We start from the raw sequence: 22,931 nt of genomic DNA on the forward strand, positions 1-22,931 counted from the left end.
CTTTACGCTAAAGTTTGACTTCTCACAACTCTTTTTTTTAAACAATAAAAACTTTGGCGTAAAGAGCAAGGCGTTGAGGAGGGCACAGCCCCTTTCATATACGGAATAATTTCTGTTCGTTTTAAGTTTTAATGTCGCTCCTTACTTTCAGTTTAAAAAACTTGTTTTTTTTTATTGGCTACAAAATGCAATCATCGCTGTCTCTCTGAGACCGCTAGGACCGGATATCGCTTAACATTGTGGTGGGTCGCCTCTTTAAAGAGGCACAAGTGTGCCTCTTTAACACGCGAAAAAATCAAAACTTACTTAGAAAAATTTAGGGTAAGATAATTAGCATCAAGCCACAAAATTAACCTCCCAAACGAATTTTCCAAATTTAATTGAAGCTCTGATTCGCAGTTTCCGGAAGTGCCAGGTGTGCTGTCATCAGCAAAACGAAAAAGACATCAGTAGAGGGTGAACTATAACTGCCACTATGGGCACGGGAAGGCTTAGGATGACAAAGTCCACAGCAATTAATAAGTTTCTGCTTTTTTACAACATAAGAAAGATCATTTACATAAATCAAAATAGCACAGGCCCTAAAACTGATCCCTGGAGAACGCCAAAATTCACTTGTGAGGGTGACCGGAAAAGTGGATCACAGAAATTAACCTATCCTTCAAATAAGACTGAAACCAAGAAAATACATTCCCCCTTATACCAAAATGAGATATCTTCGATAGAAGAATTTCATGGGTTAAGGAACGAAATTACGAATATCCAGGTACATTACAGCCGAAATCAAACACAAAACTGGAGCTGAGAGAATAAAATTTAAAACGACCATAGATACATGTTAATTAAAGTGCTGGGTTTAGAAACCAAAGTTAAAATTATGACAAAATCTGTTTGGATTTTAGGAAAGTAAGGAGACGAGAAAGCATAGTCTTTTCAAATATTTTAGTGAATACAGATACAATAGAAATAGGTCGATAGTCTACCGGATCATTTCTTGGTCCACCCTTATACAAAACGATAATCCGAGCACGCTTGAGAGCATCCGGGAAAACTCCACATTCAAATGAAAGATTAACAAGTTTTGTTAGAGGCAAAACTATTAGTTTTGTTAGATGCAAAAGTTTCGTTAGAGGCAAAACAATATTAGCGAAGAATGAAGTGAATGCCTCTTGGACATTAAGCTCACCCTCCACAGCTTTATCACCAATGACCAGACTCATAGGTAAAGAGCTACATTGAGAGCCGGGTTCAAGTACATAATTTATTACCTTTCAGGTTTTGCGAATATCATTGCCACACGCAGCAAAATAATTTAGATAACAAAAAGATTTGGCTTTCCTACACAAAAAATTATATATATTCCGGTAGATCTTGAATTGACAAAGACGAATAGCACTTGCTGAAAGTGTAGTGCATTTGTAAGCTCTCCAGAGATTATTTTTCCTTCTCCACCTTTTGAGAAGTCCGGATGTCTTCCCTGGGTTTAGAGGAACAATCCTTTTAGACCTATTATTAGAAGGTGGTACTTTACAAATGCTAAGAATAGCCTCTTTTATGGTTCCATAAAAAAGACTCAAATAAACAAGAAAAATCCTTATCATTATCAAGCAAGGTCCACGAATTTTCCGCTAATTTGGACCCAAGAAGAGATAACTCTTTCTCGCCAAACCTAATAGTATAGGAATCAAATACCTGAGCCCGGTTACTCTTCCCCTGTTTAAAGCTGAATCGAGAATATATTGGAAATTGATCAGAGATATCACTAATTAAAATTGAATTTTCCTTTAAACTAAGCATAGAGAAGATATTGTCAATCAAAGAAGCTGTAACATTAGTTACTCGCGTGGGGATGGATGTAGATGGTAGAGTTTCTGCGGCAAGCATGGTTGAAAGAAAATCAAATAAGCCGAAGACTTTGAATCCATCAAATTTATATTAAAGTCACTCATTATGATTAACTGATACGGACGTTTCAGTATTATGTCAAGTATTTCCTCAAGATTCCGAAGAAACAAGGGAACAGCCCCACTAGGAGAACGATAAATATTGCCTATGATTAGATCAATACCATTAGATCTAATTTCTATAAATTGTGACTCGAAAATACCTTCAAAATTCCTTGATAAGTCATCACGCAAGCAATAATGCAAATTGACAGATATATACATGGCAAGACCTCCTTTAGCCATCTTGTAGCGGTTTATACGTTCCATTTTGTAACCAGGGTTATTCAGTAGAATTTCATTACCAGAATCCCAAAACGTCTCACATAAACCCACAACATCAGGCTGTCCATTCGAAACAATTTGTCTTAAATTATGTATTGCCGAGGAGAGACCCTGAATGTTAAGCTGAACTCCTGTCAGAGAATAATTTCCTTTAGTAGACTCCTCCCCTCCCAAATCCGAATCATATTTATTATAACAAATAGGGTTTATTTTAATCGTATTCTGATTAGCCTGACCCAAATAGTTATTTCCGGTAATAATTATACCGCGAGGATTATTTTCAAGCTCGCAAAGGCGAATCTCATGCCTTAAAATATTCACAAAAGCAGGTTTTACTTGGAGTCCATTTAAGTCACCAGATGAACCAAAAAGAAATCTTTACTTAAATCTATTGCAAAAGAAAAACCAGCCAAAGGATTACAAACACATAAATAACTAATTGTACAGCAGGTATTATTGGAATAAACCTTGAGCACGGAAAGAAAAACAAAAATCAAAAAATAAATAAATAGAAATAAAGTAAAAAAATGAAAATCAATGACCTGTGGAAGGCATTTACAAATTAAGAAAAATACTAACAGTCACATACTAATGCATTCATGCAAAAAGTTTATTTTACGTATTCGAGTTTCACCCGGAACTTTGGCTAGAACTTGTCCATGATCAGACCAAACACTTCTTGGGCCAAAGGTGCTGTGAACCACGTTTAATAGATCGCGACGCTTAAAAGTTAGGTTTTCAGACACAAATACACCTGACTTAACCAACTTACTTTTTGCTGCAAACACTTTTCGAGCAACATCCAAGTTTGAAAATTTTACCAGGACGGGGGCAATTTTCACATTCTCAGTTTGTGTAGCAGGCATACGGTATCGATTAGCCTTTAACAGGTCCATTTTTTTAGATCTTGCAAGCCCATTATTTATGTTATCACTTTATTAAGATTATCCATCAATTCCACATTGGGGTTTGGTTTCACAGAAAATTTGGGTACCAAATAAGGTATCCTGCTGAAGTTGGTCAACCCTGTCCTCCATTTTAGAAATCTTATTTTCAAGCAAGTTCACAGCATTATAAAGTCTTTGAAGGGTTGTTTCAATTTTTTCAAATTTTGCATTATATCCAAGGGAAATAGAATTATAAACTTCGTTCACAATATCTTCACTGATAACTTCCGAAGCTCGGCAATCTTTCATTGTGTCTGATACGACACGAGAAATGTCATTCATTAGGTTGGACTTAGTGTTCATTAGTTCCTCTTGAGTTTCATTTATTATTTCCTTTAAAGTTGATGCTGCTGCGGAAGTCGGAGTTGACGGCGCTAGGCTGGATTTTACTTTAGTTTTAGTGGGTACAGACAAGTAGGTTTTACTCTTAGGCTTGAAAATATCAGGGAATAGGCGCTGCTCTTCAAAAGCCTTATTTATATCTTTATCTGTCCTTGTGCAAGCTTCTTTAAAGTGCTCATTCCAGTTGCGTATATGTGCTTCAGCTATGTTATGCTCAGAGTGGGTACCGTAGCAAAAGACTAGATATCTAGCTTGATTTTTCTGGTCTTTGGTGGTTTTAATAACACTACTGATGGCCATAAGGGGTATCCCTGAAATGAAGCCAGGACAAGATCGAACTGTTTCTATTTTGCCATTTTACAATCTGCAGTCACGAGGGGGGGGGGACATTTCAGGTAATAAACTTCAACAACTAAATGTTCCAATCTTCCACCCCAAAGTACTCACGTTTGTAATATGTGCTTGGTTCCTTACACAAGTTCAACAAATTTCAGCAAGGACTATATCCGATTCAATTGAAAACTTGTTTAGCTCTTCACTCGTTGAACTCTGAATTTAGCCTGGCTTTATTTACAAAACAACAGCTGTTTTTTGTTTGTTTAAATTAGTTTAAATTACAATTTGAACTCAAGCAGACAAAGGATCAGTCCTATGGGAATAGGAAAAATAATTCACTAGCTTCAAAATCCAAGTAAGTAAAGGAAGCCACTTGAAATGACACTTAGGTATAAATATAAGCAGAGAATGATAAATATGGGTAGAAATAAATGTTCTATCTCACAAATTTGGCCAATAACCCTTTATTTAATTTCCCACCAATTTAACGATACATTGAAGATTGATTTGTATGCACTGGAGATGGAAAGTGTTTGATTTGTTGGAATATTATAATCAAATAATTTCTTAGACCACACTGTCTCTCCATTTACAAATTTAAACTATTGAAAATATATAAAATGGGTATAATATTTAAAATAAGACAGTGGACAAAAGAGAACACGAATTTTTAACAATATGAAAAAAATCTGAAGTAATGATTCTGGGATTGTTTTAATTTTTCTTTTAGTTTTAAATGATCAAATTTTATTGCAAGTCTTATTTTATTTTTAAATGTTCTTTGCTAAGGACGGCCCTTGGATAAAGAGCCGAAATATTCATTTACGGTTAAAAAAATTCACTGTCTTGGATTAATTCCCCATTGTTTTACCTGTTGTTTATATTTCCGCTTCACATCGGGAAGCCTTCGCAGATGTAAAGCCATTTGGCTTCTGGATGCGATGATGTACACGCTTTTTTTCACTGTCTTATTTATTACTAATTATATAATCATTGCTAATTAGACCTATTGGTTGGCTATTGTCGTACTTATTTCAGTTACTTTAATGATTCAGCCCTAGCTCTGTGATTATAAAACTTTTGATAATAAAACCTTTTTTAATCTCGCACTAGTGTATTTGTTCTAGAAGTTAACTGGTTTTTTAACTCTCGAATCTTGATTAGTATTTTGGTTTTTTAACTAAAAAAAAAGCAATGTTCAAAATCTATATTTTTATCAAAACATAAATGCTGGTCTAGTGTTTTTGAGTTTGCAAGGGAAAAGAAAGAGATAGTGACCTATTAAATTGAAAAAACTGAATTGATTATCACAAATGTATATCTTTTAATAAATTATTTCTAGAAACTTGATTAAAATTTTATTTATTTTATTTTCAAATTAAATGGTTAGAAACAGCTCTGCTCAAAATATTGTTTTTTTTTAAACCGCAAATGACACTATTCCGTATTGGGATTGACTAGGTGGAATCCAAACTGTTAGCTATGGTATTTTCTGTTCGCTTTAAGTTTGAAATTATTTTTATTTTTCATTCTGTAGTTTTAGAATTTTTTAATGGATTCATATTGGTGACTGTTCGTTTAATGTTGGAAATATTATACATCCGTCTCTACGTTTCAGTTTTTGCCATCTTCCTTAAATTAAAAGAAATTTTATTTGAGAAGTGTTTTGATTAAACTTATGTTCGTTTTATTTAACTGAAAACTAAGAAACAAGGGTCCAAATCGACAAATGGATGATCTTATATTTTCCACTGGTCTTTAATTATTCTTATCACTTTTAGAATAAAACAAGAATAAAAACGAATAAATGAGAATGAAAAAAAAAGTTAAGTAAAAAACTAGAAGGGAGTATGGTAGTACTATTCTAGGTTGGTATTACTACGAAAGCAGGGGTGAGAGTCAGAAAGTTTCGTTGGAGAAGTGTACGAGCATCTGAAGAGCTCTTTTATGCCAGGTTTTGAGAAAATGCTTTAGTTTTATGAACTAAACCATTTATTTAAAACTTTAGTATATATGAACTTTCGATTTCGGAGTTCCTGAAAAAATTGCATTTGAATTCCCTTGTTTTGACCATGATTGATGGTAATATAGAAAGTACCTAGCAAGATGCCATATACTCAAAGGCCTTAAGATGAACGTAATTTTATTAGCCAATACAAAAAAAAATCTAATAGCTATTTCAGTACATTTCAAATGCTATTCTATGCTAATTTAAACTCTTTTCAGTCTATGCAGGCCTTACGGGGATCTTGTGCGTGGTTCAAGAAGATTCGTGTGATTTTTTCTGGGGAGCCTGGTGAGTGTTATTTCTTTCTCTCTCTCTCTCTCTCTCTCTCTCTCTCTCTCTCTCTCTCTCTCTCTCTCTCTCTCTCTCTCTCTCTCTCTCTCTCTCTCTCTCTCTCTCTCTCTTCCCTCTCTCTTCTCTCTCTCTCTCTTCTCTCTCTCTCTTCTCTCGCTCTCTCGCTCTCTCGCTCTCTCTCTCTCTCTCTCTCTCTCTCTCTCTCTCTCTCTCTCTCTCTCTCTCTGGAGCCTGCATAATTTTTTTTATAATATTGGACGGAACTCTGTTTTTGTTCGGAAACTCAGTTCTTTTTTATATAGAGAACAGGAATATATAGATATATAGATTATATAGAGAATCTCTCTCTCTCTCTCTCTCTCTCTCTCTCTCTCTCTCTCTCTCTCTCTCTCTCTCTCTCTCTCTCTCTCTCTCTCTCTCTCTCTCTCTCTCTCTCTCTCTCTCTCTCTCTCTCTCTCTCTCTCTCTCTCTCTCTCTCTCTCTCTCTCTCTCTCTCTCTCTGGAGCAAGCATAATTTTTTTTATAATATTGGACGTAATTCTGTTTTTGTTCGGAAACTCAGTTCTTTTTTATATAGAGAACAGGAATTATTCCTGTCATTATAGTGATTACACTAGGAAGTAAGTGGGAGAGGATACATTACCTGACTTTTTTTCAGGTGATTCCTCCAAAGGGTCAGCTCTGAAAAGTTATGTATGTTCCATAATTTTTCCAAAAAGTCATTTTTGTTTCTGTGTTGCTAAAAAGTTAGAAACTTTAGAACTTGTCATTTGAAATTTGAAACAATTTGGATCTTGGTCTTTTGGGTCTGGGCTCCAGAGGCATAGTAACTGGGACATTTGGACTAAATTTTCTTTCCCAGAGTAATAGGACAGTTGTACTAGAAACAATTAAGTGGATGAAAATACTATATTAAACTACTAATTTGGATTTATGAAAGTGTTTCTATTCTTTTTTTTTCTTTTTTTTGTATAACTACCACAATAGCTGTAGTCAAAGATTGCCGAGGCTCTTGTATTGAGTAAATTATTCAGTTTTATTCAGTTTTATCATTCATTGACTATACTGACTTAGTTTTCATTTTTAGTAAATTGTTTCTTTATCTATATATTTTTTGCAACTATTGTTCGCTCAAGTTTTCTTAAATCATTTGTTAGGTTTGGATCATGGCGGTGTATCCAGAGAATGGTTTGATCTTCTCTCTTCAGAGATTTTTAGCCCTGAAACTGAGCTTTTTGTGCCGTTTTCAAATAATCCTCAAGCCTTGGTTCATCCAAATCCAAACAGATCTCCACTGATGACCCTCAAGTTCTACGAATTTGCAGGAAAACTTGCTGGAAAGTGCCTTTTTGAATCATCACATTCATCGAAGCAATTCATCAAAGCCAGATTAAGTAGATCTTTTCTTGCCCAGCTAATTGGGCTAAGAGTGAACTATAAGGTATTTCTTTGGTCTAAAACAAATTAGCATTATATGTTACCTATTAAAAGGAAATTTTGGTTTAATGATTGATTATATAGTAAGATATGATAATAGAAAATACCATAAAGAGTTGGATGATTTTAACAGCTGAAGAAGATTCCAAAAAAGAAAAGAATTTCTGCCCCTGCTGATAATTCTACTGTACCCTACCATTCAAGGGTGCACCTTTAAACAAGGGCATACCATTTATGATTGCCCAATGTCAAAGAAAATATTCAATTGTATTTGTCACGTAAATTCTACAGAAAAAAATAGTAATATGTTAGGGTTTTTATTGGTGTTAATCCTTGTTTAAAACTTGGCACAGCGTTGAACTGCCTGAGTCCAACACTGACAAACGCTCTTCGAATACCCCATCCTATTTAAAGCTTCTAAGTCACATTTAAATAATACCCCCAAAAATTTAAGTAATCTGTACAAGCTTCACGCAGTCTAATCTTTAGCTATTGGCATTTTTCTTGTCCTTTTACAAGTTATTTAATAAGTTTGAACAGTTGCCCGTGCGTGACTATCATGGAAAATAAGATCGTGGACCAGCTTAAAGTTCTTATCTACAATTTTCATATTTCGGAGTTAATAGCGGAAAACCATTTTCTAAGCTGTTCTCAAAGGGAAGACTAGTAAAGCAATGTATGTTCAATAGCACCTTGATGCTCTATATCTACATCACCCTACTGATCTTTCCTTGAAGAAGAGCTTCGCAGGCGTGTTTTGGAAAAAGCATGATTGAGATACAATGTATCGTTTGATATAGATAATTTCGGAGACCACACTGCCTTTCCATGGCGATAAATAAAATCAGTTTTACTACTGATGACGGTCACTGCATATGTGGCCGAAATATCTGGTATTTTTTATGAATTTCTATCACTGTTTGTGAAACACTGTCTATTAAAAGGATTTTATCCCTATTTGAACTTGAATTTATCGTTTAATATAGGCTATAGCCTAAGAATGTCCACGGTAAGGCTTTCTTTTAAATCTCTATTTAACGAAGTTTACAACATAGGGCGGTGATGGATTGATGAAAATTTAGATTTAGTCATTTTAATCTGACGAATTCTTTTTAATGCATGTAGTAAAATGATTATCCAATCACTGACTTAGTTGTAAACTAATCAATGGCTTATCTGTTCGGCATCTCTTAATGCTTTTCTTAAGAGCATTAAGTGTCTTAAAACTGCATAGTGGAAGCAGCAACAAATACTTTGAACAGAATTTTTTTTTTTTTCGCTTACACTTTCTACCGTCTCGAGTTGGGAATACTGAAAGAGTTCTAGAATTCTAGCCTACTTTTTTTTATCAAAAATTCTAGTGACGAAGTTGCAAGCAACACCTTTTCAGTTGACAACTTATGCCTAGGAAAACCCTAAGCATCTCTGCTTTGCATTCAGTTTCATTATCCAATCTTTCAGCATTGTTATAAGTTTTGGTTAATTAACTTCGTCAATATTGTTGTAGTTTTTTAATTAATGTAAACATGCATGGTTTTTTTCTTACAAATTACATGCGATGTCAGCACGCCGGATGCAACAGAATCCCTGGTTTCTTCAGGGGACCCTAGATGGACCATGCAAAACTCTGCAGAAAAATCTAGAGAGCCAATTTATTCCCTGAAAATCGGAAGGTTTTATGCATATTGTTTCATTAGTATTAAACTGATTGGCTATTTATATATTCCGCTCGGTATTCCTATTAGACTTTGATCCTATTCGGTTCAAGACTGTTATGTGGCACTCGATCAACGAAAAGTGGCAGTTTGCTTTTTTGTCATCTTTTTTGTTGCTGAAGTGGGACACTAGAAATTTTATGAGTGACCTGCCATTTTCTTTTATGTTTTTCCGTCAGTCTTGAAGCTGAGATTTCTGGGTTGGCTAAGCTATGTTTGCTAATCAATCTTCAGTTTCGTGTCCATGGTAGTATTTGGGAAAACGGAAGAACATGGAGCGGGAATTTTACCCTTTCTGTTTTTTGAAAATATGCCGGAAAGTGATAACACAGAGAATATGAGGCAGCACGACAGCGGTATAAAGACTGGTAAGGTATAAATGGATGAAGTGATGTTTCTCTGAAACAATTGAAGCATAGGAGGCAGATAATTGGTGAGAAATGTGAGTGATCAGAAGCCTGCGAGTGTGGGGAATAGAGGTGCCAACAGGGAGACCTAGGTACGAGATACGATTACCAGTCTTATTACCGGAGATATCAAGGGATATAGCCTATGATGAGTTATCACAATGGCAATTTAAAAGAACATTTTCTGTTTTTTGTTAATTGTATTGTCGGCTGAGATTACGGTATTGATCATATAAAAGGGAAAAGATTTCTGTGATACGATCAGTGGTACGACTCATATTTAAAATATTGTCAGCACATGAGATTAACGATACGGTGGTGTTGTGAAGAATACAAGATGAATTTTCCCTGGTTGTCCAAAATTTAATTATTAAACAGGGTAGGAGAAAGAATATCCGCCTGCCTGGCTACTTTAAGACCGTAAATGTGTCTCTTGGAGGTAAAAGGACTATTGCTAGTGTGTGGAATCGTGAGACGAATATTATGACTCGAGTACGTATTTCTTAATAGTCTTATAATTGTGGGATAGACTCCTTTTTTTGCAGCTTGGAGCAACATAGGAGCATGAATTAGGGAATCAAAATTGGGCCTAACGTCATGTCCAGTCTGGACCAAATGAGAACCAGGAGCATTGACATCAATCTGTGTAGACAATCTGTGTCGACAAACGACTATGCACACGATACCCTGCCAAAAATCAAATTGGTAGGAAGGGGGGGGGGGGTAAACTATTCTTCCAACTCATCAATAAATAGTAATTTTAAAAATTTGCAGATCATTGTAGGAACAGTACTAGGGTGGATGGAAGTATTCTGGGATACGTGTTTACCTTTTTTGGGTGGTTGGGTTAGGATCTCCTTCGAATATAGAAGGAATTGTTGTATGCAGTCTTTTTCTTTTCCTCGATTTTTTAGTGTTTTTGTTTGGCCATGTTTGATTAAAGCAGTTATGGGGTAGAATTTTATCTTGAATTCCCTATAGATGTTCTGGCCTTTTCTTTCTTTCTCGATTTTTTTGAAACTTTATTTTACTTGTTGTATCGGTTTTGAAGAAAACATTCCTTGCCCAGCAATCTGAGATAGGAGAAACAAGTTCTCTTGCTAGTACCGGCTATGAGAATAAAGTGCCGCTTGTGCTGAGGGCTGGTGAATGTCAGGTGACTTTCCCCTCACGTTTGAGTGTTGCCTGCCCAAGCCGGTCTAGAACTGACGAGTGGGGCTCTCGGGATGGCTTTGAGCAATGATGGAAATCTTGAAACTCTGAAGGAAGGAGCTCTTCTGCATAAGGAAAAAACAGATAGGCGAGCCCTTTCTCAAAATGGCACGCCCGACGGGGGCCCCTATAGCTAGTGGTACAATGTTGTTAAAATGTTAGGGGATGGGGTGTGGCAAGCGGCCTATGAGGCTGGAGCCTTGACTCAGCCTTCTTTTAGTCTGTCCAGGGGAAAAAAAGATAGGCGAGCCCTTTATCAAAATGGTACGCCTGACGGGGACTATAGTAGCTATTGGTACAATGTTGTTAAAATTTTACGGAAGGGGTGGTAAGTGGCCTTTGAGGCTAGAGCCTTGACTCAGCCTTCTTTTAGTCTGCCCATGATAATAATAAATAGCGTAATGAAACTAAAAAATAAAAAAATTGATTGGTTTGAAAACTATTTTTCAAAAGTCAATCAATCCGTCTTCGATATTGCAAATTATTTATATTACAAAATTACTAATTTGATATTACAAAGTTAGTTATCACTTTCTAAATATCTGCTTTAATTTATTCTTGGATACTGCTAGATAGAGTTCCTTTTATTTTAGAATCAATAACCGCACTCCCGCACTATAATAACCGCACTATATTTCCCAGTGTCTTAGGATAGTTTTTTTTTCAGTTTAATTGTTCAAAATTACTTTTATATAACTTTTCATTGCAGTTCTTCGAATACGATGACCCAGACTTGTATGTATCAAAAATCAAATACATCCTAAATTCGTCGGTGAATGACCTGGACTTGACTTTCACTGAAGAAGAATTTGACAAGAACGGAAAGCTAGTCAAGGTAAAGTATAAACCGTTTAACCATTTGATTTAATTATTAAGTACTAGCCAAATAGCCTACAGAATGGCCTACTAAATAAAAAAGCTGTAGTGTACAATTTTTGTGATAACTGGAAAATCATATTTTGCCCCAGTCTTTTCCTGACAGTTTCAACTCGACCACCCTCCCTCCCCCCCCCCCGCCAATTGACTGAACAGGGTAGATTCATAAAAATATAAATATGTCACCTAGTATGAAACCTGGGGGTTTGCATAATAAATAGTTTTATATTTTATATAAAATATATGCATAATAATAAAAATATGTAATAAAATTATATCATAAAGTATATAAACTAGAAATTTTATGTTAAATTATAAAAGTACTGAAAATATTAAATTAATATATCTGCTCTGTTCAAGCAAGTAATAATTGTGCGTGTTTATATCTATGTATTTTTTAGGAATTGTCTCGATAGTTCTTTCCTACAATTGACTCAATAACGTCTTCTGGCCTAAAAAAGGAACTAGATCGGTCAAGACTTTGGGAAAATTTGTTTAGAGCCTTAATTTTTGAGAAAAATATTCATATGAATAGCGTCCTAGGGTGATCCTATCGAACCAATGGTTCTATAAGTCCGGGAGAGGGTTCATTCATGACAAAATTCCCATGAACAATAAATTATTTTATTTAGGAGAAAGTGCAAAAAGATTTTTTTCAGTCGATTATTCTGAATTAAACTATAGTGCTTCAACCAACAAAAATAAAAAGAAAGAAAAAATGTCATATTTGTAATCAGCTTGGAATTGATGTGTTGAATGTGGGAAGGAAAGAGCGCTATTGGAAAAAGAAAGACACTCTCGAATCAAGGGTTAATAAAGGATCAAGGGTTAACATTACTATCAAGGGTCAATAAAAGATCAAGGGTACAATGAAATCTGCGGCATCACAACGAATTGCAAGCAAAAATGATACACAGGGAATTCTATGGTTAGAAGACAGGTGACAACAAGCATCAATTATTCATAGTTAATGAATAATTTGGTAATTTATAATTAAATAATTGAGCATCATCAATAATTCATTTGCTGGATGCTGAAAAAACGATCCAGCTAGGTCACGACTTGGGGAAAATTCGTTGCTTTTTTTGCAAAGGTGATCGTATTGAACCTATGGTTTTATAAGATCAAGAAAAGCCTCATTTGTGACATCTTGCGAAATTCCCGTTAAAAATAAAGACATGCCACAACGAGCAACAATAAGCAAGAATAATTGGATAACTAATAACTGAATAATTGAACTAAAAAAATGAATTCAATGAAATCAAGTTGTTTGAGCATATAATTGTCATTGGTAATTTAATTGAACAATTATTTGGAATTTGCTATGTAAGTAAAAATTACGACAGAATAAAGAAACGTGTTATCTTAGCGTCGTTCAACTAAGAAGTAATTAAAATTAATACTGATATTGTTGATCGCTTCCCAGGGTAATACAAATCCTATAAAACTTATGATTCTGTAAAGAATAAACTGGAAGGAGGAATTGAATTCACGCTAATAACGTAATTAAAGCAAAAATAATTATGGGGGAAAAGCTGGAAAAGAAAGACAAGTGACAGCGAGAATCGCATATTTACCAGCCTGCTGTGTGCCGAGTGCCAAGGACCAAGCGAGGCTCGGGCTTCTGGTACTATACATAATATGTATTTAATTACGGTAAGACATATTTTATATAATAAAAATATATGATGATAGCGTAAACTACTGACGTTTCAGGTCAGGTTGTGGTAACTTTGGAGAAACCTCAGTTACCATTTGCCCTGAATTTTTGCTGGAAGTTTCAATTCGATCCTCCCAGCCGTAAGACAAAACGGGGTACACTCATAAAAATATAAATATTTTGCCTTTTAATGAAACCTGGGTTTTTCCATAATAAAATATAGTCATATATTTTATACAATATGTGAAATATATATGGTAATAAAAATATAAAATAAGAATATATATATATATATAAGTTTAATCATAAAATACGTATTAAATTATGTTAAATTTAGGTAAAAATATATTTTATATAATAAAAATGTATAATTATTGTCGGAAACTACTAGCGCTTCATGTCAGGTTGTTGCATCTTTGGGGGACACCTCAGTTACCCATTTTATAACTTCATGTGGGCTATAAGTTACTGTAATACCAATCACATAAATAATGATTTCGCTGGTTGTTTTTTACCTGCAGAGTAGATGACATTATACATATTTCGCTGAAACTGAAAGTGCCTGAGCATAAAATCTCTCTGTAGGATTAAAAATGAAGCGCAAAATAATCTTGTATTTTATTTTTATATACAATTTTGAGATAGTTTTATGTTGTAATTTATCTGTGTTTGGTTAAAGCTTCTTACAACCAGTAGGCACCATAGCATAAGTTTACGTGAACAAGGAACATCTTTGAAAAGAATTTAAAACAGAAAAAAGTATCAGAGAGAGTGTTGTGGTGCTGCCTAATTAATGAGCCAATGGCCTCCATGTGTTATTTTTATTTGATTTTCTTCGGACATTTCATTTGGAAGGGGTGGCCCTAGAAACTTTGGAGGGGGTACCTTCTATTGAAAATAGAAATTCCGAGTGTTCATTAAGAATCTAAAGTGATTGAGGGTGACTTATCCCTCTCCTTTGCCCTTTTCTGGCATTTTGTCGGGTCTTTTTTTTGGGGGGGGGGGATATTTTATTCTCTATTTAACCTTCTTCATTATGGTTATGCATTTTACTTCTGTATTTACAATTAAAATTCTAAGTTGTAGTGCGCTTTTCAGAGTCAAAAGTGATTGGAAGGTGACCAGTTCCCCACCCGTGCCTTTTTTTTTTTTTTTTTTTACCCTTTTCTGGCATTTTGTCAGGCCGTTTTCGGGAGGAACCAAACTTTTTTTTTTGTTATATGCATCTGAAAGCTACACTTATATTTCAACAGTGTTCCTTCAAGCACCTCTGCTTTTTTTTTCAAACAAGCATTCCTCTATTCATTACTATTCAGCTGTGGTTACAAGTTCTTTTTTTTTCACGGTCAAGGGGGAGGGGCGAAAATTTTCCATAGAAATCAAGGATGTATTTGCATACGTCAATAAAAAAATATAGTCAATTAGTTTTGGGGACACTGAAATTTCCTTTTGGTTGCTGACTACACACTGAGTGGGGAACAAACGCAAATGGGTTAGCACCAACACAATCCATCCTGCCTCTATGCCAAAATAAAGTGGTTTAAGTCTATGATTGGAGCATTGAGTTCTGGGTATCGATAATTTTTCGCACTGAAGTAGCAGATCGATCAAAGCGGAAATTGATCGGTTGAAGTCATACCTAAACGTCCTTGTATATTAGATAGGGTACTAACTTATGTTCATCTTTGGTGACATCAGTGACCTGGAAGTGTTGTAAATGTTTCGAAAGAAAATCCATATTCATTTATCCTTTGGAATTAATTCTGGGGTCTTTTTCATTCAAATGCTTTCGAAAAAAAAGCTTACAGTAACATAACTAGAACCTCAGTCATGGGATCCGCATCCCCCGAGTGTTTTTTTAAAAAAATTTTCATTAAGTTTTCAATCAGTTATGTTAGATTAGTCAATTCTTATGTGTTTTATGCATGACAGAAAACCTAAATTTTTGTTGTCGTCCGAAGTTAAATTTGGATTGAAATTTTTTAATTAAAAGCAGTAAAACAAATCGCTGTTATATTTTCATTTAGTTTTAATTACAAATGAGTAGACCTTTAAGATATCTTTCTTCATCTATTTCTTCTTCCATGCAGTGACCACACATTCTAATCAGTTTATCTAGCTTATTGACACTTGAAATAATTTTATTAGGCTGCGGAATGTTTAGACTAGTGATCTTCCTATTCTATTTCTTCTTCTTCTATGGAGCGTTCACACAATGTATTAATTTGTCTAATGATCTTGATGCTGGGAATTCATTTTTGATTTTTTCTTCTTCTTCTAATTCACAGCAGGCGGGCTATTCAGTTGATACTATTTAGCCCTCTTCTTTTTGATACACTCTGTGGGCTACATAGCTACTGTCTTGGTTGTCTCTTATTTATTAGATATTCTCAGATATCTTTCAGTAGATCTTTTGACTCAAGGAGTTCAAATAGAAGATGATAGATATCGATTTCTGTGCTCTGTGTGCAGGTATAGTTGGCTAAGCTCTTGGCTGATAGTGAGATTTTGTGGCGTTTGAAGTATTTTAACAGTTTACAAAGCAAGGTATGTTGTGCAGACGTCAGCATATTACATTCAAATAGGCAATGGTCAATTGTTTCATTATTCATATTACAATGCCTGCAAACAGGGGACAGGGGAATTGAACCACTTGAATTAGAAAGCTTATATGAGAATGCAAGGAAATTTAGTCCATTTGTTCCAGAACGAATTCTATGATAAATTTTAGAAAGATACTTATTGGGAAAGGGGGAAAGGATAGGATTAATCTTATTAAAGTTAATATCTGATAGCCTCCATCGGAAAATATCTCTAATTGGGATTGGTCTCCCACTTGGCTGGTCAATATTTATAGCATTTTTAACTATTTCATCAACCTGATGATTACCACTTATGCCAGAGTGGCTAGGAATATACTGAAAATAAGTTTTTATGCCACTTGAAGCAAGATTATCAATAATACTGAGACAATGATAAGTGTCAATGTTCAACTTATATTGTGGAGCTGAGGCCAGCAACTCAAGGCTTGATAAAGAGTCGGAATAGATGATAATATTATTCGAATTTGCAATCAAAGGTTGGTTTTGCTTAAGGTGTTCTAATGCCATGATTATGGCATTTAACTCAGCAGACATTATAGATAAATTATTAAATCATCTCTCACCCATTGCAATTTTCAGATGAGGAAGAAAAACACCACTTGCAACCTTCTCATTCATTATTGACCCATCAACATATATCTGGAGGTGATTTTTATAGGTGAATGTATTAAGTTATGCAAATTTTTTCTGGACAAAACAAATGGGGGTTAAATCTTTATTCCATTTTGAAAATTCAGTATTTATTATGGGAAATGACCAATTCCATGGAGGGGATTGGGGGAAAGTAGGTGCAATAGAATTTGCTGGTACAGGGAACTTCTTTTGAATATTGGCATACTCATCTGCAATACCTCTATACATGGCTGGATTTCTTAACCAATTATATACTGTGTGTGAGCTATTTGATTCAATTTTTGTAAGATGTTTTGTCAAGAGAAAGCTAAGTCTCTCCCTTATTGTTGTTAATCCACTCTCCATAAGCAGAAACTTGGTGCTTGTGGGTTTCCTAAGACCAAATATGAGACGTATTATATCATTTTGTGTTGTTTCAATTTATTTGCATCTGGGTCTTCGCACATGCACCATAGAAGATGAGCCCATAGTCAATATGGGTTCTTATATGTGATTTATAAAACTGGAGTAAGGTTTTCTCCTTACAACCCCAGGGTGTGGAAAGAAGTCTTTTTAGTATGTTTGCTTTTCTATAGCATTTTTTTATTGTGTTTGAAATGTGGAGGTAGAAATTAAGTTTTTGGTCAAGTATGAGACCTAGGTAATTAATATGATTGTCTTCTGGAATAGTTGTTTTATTTAGTTAGTTTTGCATTAACATGGTTTCGCTTTTGGTGAAATTGGATTATTTTTGACTTGTTGGGTGCAATGGGTAAATCTGAATATTGAGAGAATTTTTCGAACTGGAAAAGTGACTTTTGCAGATTTGACTGTGCTATCTGAAAGGTGTTGCCAGATGACCATAGCACCAGATCATCAGCATATTGTAGATTCGTGTGGGGTAGGTTCATGTCCCAGAGATATAGGGCAAATAGGATGCAACTGAGGACTGCTCCCTGAGGTAGGCCTTTGGTTATTGTCTTTTGGGGTGAAGAGGCTGAACCAACACAAACGATGAAACTTCGCACTTCTATGAACGATTTAATAAAGGATACTAGCTTAGGGGGTACTCCAAGGTTTGCAAGTTTATTTAAAAGGATTTGGGGGTTCACATTATCATATGCCCCTTCAAAATCTAGGAAAGCTGCCACTAGGACATTATTTTTTGAGAAAGATTCATTTATTGCATTTGTTAGCAAAATGAAAGCACCTGTTGAGGAGTGGTGTTTCCTGAATCCAGTTTGAGTGTGTGGGATCATATTTTTTTTTTCAACAAACCAGAGGAGTCTTTGATAGATCATTTTCTCCATTATTTTCCCCATCACAGGTGTAATCATTATGGGCCTATAAGACTCAGGGTTATCTTTTGGTTTATTTTTCTTTAGGATTTGTATGAGGGACGAACATTTCCATATATTGGGGAACCTAGAAGATGCCCAAGCATGAATATAACAATTTAGCAGTTCTTGTTTGTATGAAGGTGTGAGATTCTTTATCCATGTTGGGTGTATATTGTCATAACTGCTGCTAGTCTTGGTCCTAATATGATGTATTCCATTATTCAATTCCTGGATTGAAAATGGATTGGTTATGTACTCGGATCCTGGGCGTGGTTGGTAACTTGGGTTCATAGGAATTGTGGACAGTTTGCTTTGATTATTTGATGTTAGCTTATTAACAAAAAGAGTTGCAAATAGGTTAGTTTTACCATTATCATTTTCATAATGGGTATTATTATGTATAAGCTCATACAGGAGTGGGTTGGGGGAAGTCTTTTTCCCACAGATGCGGCTTATGACTTTATGTATAATTGGCTCATGAGTTTCTCTGGAGAGATTATTTGCAAAATTATTCCAGTATTTATATTTAGCATCTATTATAGTCCTTTTTAGATTAGATTCTGCTTGTAATTTTTTTAAGTATGTAATCGGTGATGTTTTTTTTTTATGAATTCTGTCCTAGCTGCCTTTTTTATCCTCCATTTATTTAGGCACTCATTTGTCCACCATGCTTTAGGAATTTGTTTAGGGAATGTTTTCTTAGGTGTTGTCTTGGGGATAGCATGATTAGCTGTATTTATTAGCAAAGATGTCAAGGCTTCAGCATGTGTGTCAACTGTTGTGTTAGAAATGCATGAACTTTGGGTGAAACTTGTAATTTCATCATTTAGCTTATTTTGGAACATAGACCAATTTGCTTTAGTGTTCATATATTTGGAGGTATGAGATAAAGTTTCCGCAGGTTCATTTAGGGAGCAAAATATAGGAAAGTGGTCAGTACATAGACTATCAATTTTATTTATGTAAATTTTGTTCAAAAAATTTGATGACACAATTTGTAGGTCAATTGTGGAGAATCTGCCACTTTTGGGGTTGAAATATGTGTTCAGGTTTGGAGGGGTAGCAACAGCTAATTCATTATTATTTTAAGTCATATTCTCAATGAATTTACCAGCTTTATTTGCTGGTTTATTCCCCCACAAAAGGCTGTGGGCATTGAAATCACCACAAATAATGATATTTTTTAACATATTAGAATTATTTATATAATTAAAGAAATCCTTGGCATCTGTAGTTTGGCCATTAGGGTTATAAAAGCTTATTATGTAGGTTTTTAAATTATTCAGCCAAACACTGATACCAATTACATTAACATCATTTGCAAAATCCGGAAAATTGATGCCACAAAATTTTATATTATTATTAACTAATAAAGCTACCCCACCTCCTTTTCTCTCTGAAGATCTATCCTTTCTCAGGATAGTATATCCCAGAGACTTAATTTGTTGATTTTGGGTTAAATGAGTTTCCTGGAGGCAAGCAATATTAATGGAATTATTATTCATAAATGATATTAGTTCATTTAGCTTATTTTCTGAGAGTGATCTTACATTCCATTGGAGTATTGATATATGTTGTGTTGTTGATTTATTCTTCATATGACTGTGTATCAATGTTCAGCTTTGTTAAAAGTAAAGCAAGATCTTTTTTTGCTTGAATGAGCATATCATCAGGGATGTAGATTTTTGCCAATTTTACAATAATTTTTGTTTTCTGTATTTGATGTATGTTCATGGCCTGAACTGCATTACAGTTTAGAATGAATAAGCATATATTTGGGGATTGCATTTTGGTTGTGCATCCTGTTTGTTGGTTAAGGGATTGATTCCTGGTAGTGTTAGTTGTTTGTTTCCTCTTGGGAGGGGGGCCCAGGCGGACCGCATCCCAACGGACAAGGGGGCTTGTTGGCTTGGTGATTCCTTCTGATAGGGATTTGAGCTAGGGGGCTTAGAAGATGGTGTTTTATATGGGGTGCTTGATGCATTGGGGGCATTTGACGTGGGGGTTTTGGTTGGTTTCATTACAGGCTTTATTTGGTATTGTTGGCCAGCATTTGCTTCCATTGCTGCAAAGGGGTATGGGATGGCTTTCTCTGTTGATATTTGGAGTCTTAGAGCTCTTTTCTTGTATGCAGGGCATAATGATCTATTTGTAGATTCATGTGGGCCTTTGCAATTGATGCATGTAGGCTGAGTGTTGTTGCAAGTTGTCAGCTCTTTAGGATGGAAAGATTTACAATTACTACACTCTTGGAGAATTTCATTGCATTTGTTTGTCGTGTGTCCCAGTCTGAAACACTTCTGACACTGGATAGGCTTAGGTTTGTATTCCTTGTGTGGTTTGATTTGCCCAAATAGGTATGATTTTTCTGGGATATCAATTTTATCCTTCAGTGTGAATAAGAAGGATCTACTAGTTTTTAGGCCATTAGAGTTAGGTTTTCCAAGTTGGGTAACATCCTCAACTGGGATTATGTTTCCAGCCCTATCTGAGAGGCCTTCTTTTAACTCCTGAGTAGATATCTCTGGGGGAACATTATAAACTACTATTTTTGTTGGTGATTGTTTTGGATTCCAATTAGATGCAATAATTGGGGTATTCAGAAGGGATTTCAGGTTAATTATTGTATCTGCTGATTTCTGATCTTTTACAGCTATTAGCAGAGATCCATCACGGTTAATGTTAAGAGAGAACATTGATTTTAGCAATTTAAAAATTGCAACTCTTATTGCAGAGATCATTTTTATTTCAACGGGGGGAGTGGGATTAATTTTAAGGTAGAGTTCTAAGTTTTTGGAGTGATGTTAGTGGGCAGGAAGAGCGGACATTCTTTTAATTGGGAGATTTTTTTCCTTTTTTTAGAACTTCTATAGAGGATCTCTTGAAACCCATTATCATCATTTATAGTTACATTAGCCCCTACACTTATCATTGTCCTATTCTCCGAGTTGGAGCTATTATTAGAACTTTGAGATAGCATGCTTGACCAGCAAGGATGGGTATCCTTCACTATGATACTTACACTGGAATTTGATTTGGGATCTGGGGGGACTTTTTTTTTGGAGGACTTCTAATCATTGCCTATTGGAAAAAGCTTTAAACACAACAATAAAACCAAAACAAGAAGGGAAAATAGAATGATATCAAACCGTCTGCACTATACTATGGGGAGGATAAACACCACAGTATAGCTCTGAGGATGAGTTGAGCAGGATTGGTTTGGTACAACTTCTGATTAGAAGCGATAATAATCACAAGAAAATATATTTCGATTTTCTTGTATGGTTGCTGTTGCTGTTACGATTGGGCGAATGTCCAAAAACTACGATTTTTTACCGAATCCTTCTCAATTTTATTCTTCTTCTTCTGTACAACGATGATGGTTTATCCAACCTTTTTGTTATTTCTGACTCCTTTTTGTAAGTTGGGAAATTAGCAAGTGGCTTTAGGACAAAATCAGTCGGTGGCAAATATAAAACAGAGTATATCAATGCATTAGCCCGGCATAGACTCCTCATTTTGTCCTCTTCTGTTTTATTTATAATTAAGATAGAATGAATACACAATAACGGATAAAACTTTTAATGGTATATAAGGAAATTTGCTTATCTTTGATTAGACACTAAAGAAAGGCCAAAGGAATGCGTATCATTGCACAATAATTATAGATTAAATATAAATTTTTTAATTTAAAGTTAAAATTTGAGGATCAAATTACCATAATTATTTTTAACATGTCTTTTCAGGTCGTGGAATTAGTACCTGGTGGCAAATCAAAGCCAGTTAGTGATGAAAATAAAATTGATTATATTAATGCGCTAGCCCGGTACAGGCTAGTTACCAAAGTAAAAAGCGAAACTCAGGCTTTCTTAAAGGGCTTTAATGCACTTGTACCTGAAGACCTTATTATGATATTCGACGAGAAAGAATTAGAACTTTTGCTTTGTGGAGTTAGTGAATATGACGTCAAGGAATTCCAGGTATGAATATTTCTCTGCTAAATAATTTGTATTTAATCATAACGAATTCATTGTCAATAGTAAACAATTAGAAATCCAACTTTAAAATTTATTGGTACAGGAATGTTATTTCGGAGTGGACTAGGGGACTAAGCCCTCTCCCATTCAAGGAATGTGTATCGTAAAATGTCTTTTAAACTTTTTTTCAGTATTGCCCCCACCCAATCATTGTCCTTTGCATTCCTCTCTCCCTCAAAGGACAATTACACAACATCTGTTGGGATACTGCATTGAGATTGCTAGACTTAATACCTAAAAAACATAAAACAGACTTAATATTTAAGTATTAAAGTTTTAAGAAAACTGACCTTATTATTAAAGACAGATAAAATTCTGAAATTAGTAACATTTTTAGACAAGTTTTGAATTTATGGCAAACGTCGCAAATGACAATGCTGTAAAAAATGGCTTACGTCAGACCTTAGTTCCTCCAGAGCACACTGTGCGTCAGTAAGCATCCTCCTATCTTCCCTCAAATGGGCCACTGATTAGATGTCCTACCAGTCTGGGATGAAACTCGTCTGAAGGGCTATTCTGTCACTTACGTATCTCCCGCGGAGTGTGTTCTTTGGTCTTGCTCGGTGACGGATGCCTTTCAGTTGCCAGTGGAAGAGCCTGTTTTGAAGTCAATGATCTGGTAGGTGGAGGGTATGTCCAAAACTAGCTAAGTCACTCTTTTTGATTTTACAAACGACTATCTTAATTCTCTCACCAAATTGTGTGTATAGAACACAGAATGTTTAAATTAAAGTTAGTTTAAAACAAACTGTTGCTGGATTTACTTCAATCTAGAATAGATTAAAGTATAAAAAAGATTTGTTTTCCCTTCAGAATGTAGACTAGATCGTATACTACTGTTGAGGGTCGAACCTAAAAACCTACTGTTATCAATGGCTAA

The 22,931-nt window shown here is 35.0% G+C and overlaps 1 protein-coding gene across 1 annotated transcript in view; it reads left to right on the forward strand.

Annotated features, from left to right (window-relative positions):
• LOC148950069 (apoptosis-resistant E3 ubiquitin protein ligase 1-like) overlaps nucleotides 1–22,931 on the forward strand; it is an 86,790-nt gene that overhangs the window by 60,362 nt on the left and 3,497 nt on the right. Inside the window, exons 10-13 of the mRNA XM_089091438.1 lie at nucleotides 6,080–6,149; nucleotides 7,310–7,593; nucleotides 11,633–11,758; nucleotides 21,761–21,994. Of these exons, the coding sequence (XP_088947564.1) occupies nucleotides 6,080–6,149; nucleotides 7,310–7,593; nucleotides 11,633–11,758; nucleotides 21,761–21,994 (714 nt within the window). The remainder of the gene's footprint in view (nucleotides 1–6,079; nucleotides 6,150–7,309; nucleotides 7,594–11,632; nucleotides 11,759–21,760; nucleotides 21,995–22,931) is intronic.

This window comes from Artemia sp. Qi Xiang Cuo, chromosome 7, assembly GCF_049724085.1.
Source record: "Artemia sp. Qi Xiang Cuo chromosome 7, ASM4972408v1, whole genome shotgun sequence".
Taxonomy (NCBI): Eukaryota; Metazoa; Arthropoda; class Branchiopoda; order Anostraca; family Artemiidae; genus Artemia; species Artemia sp. Qi Xiang Cuo.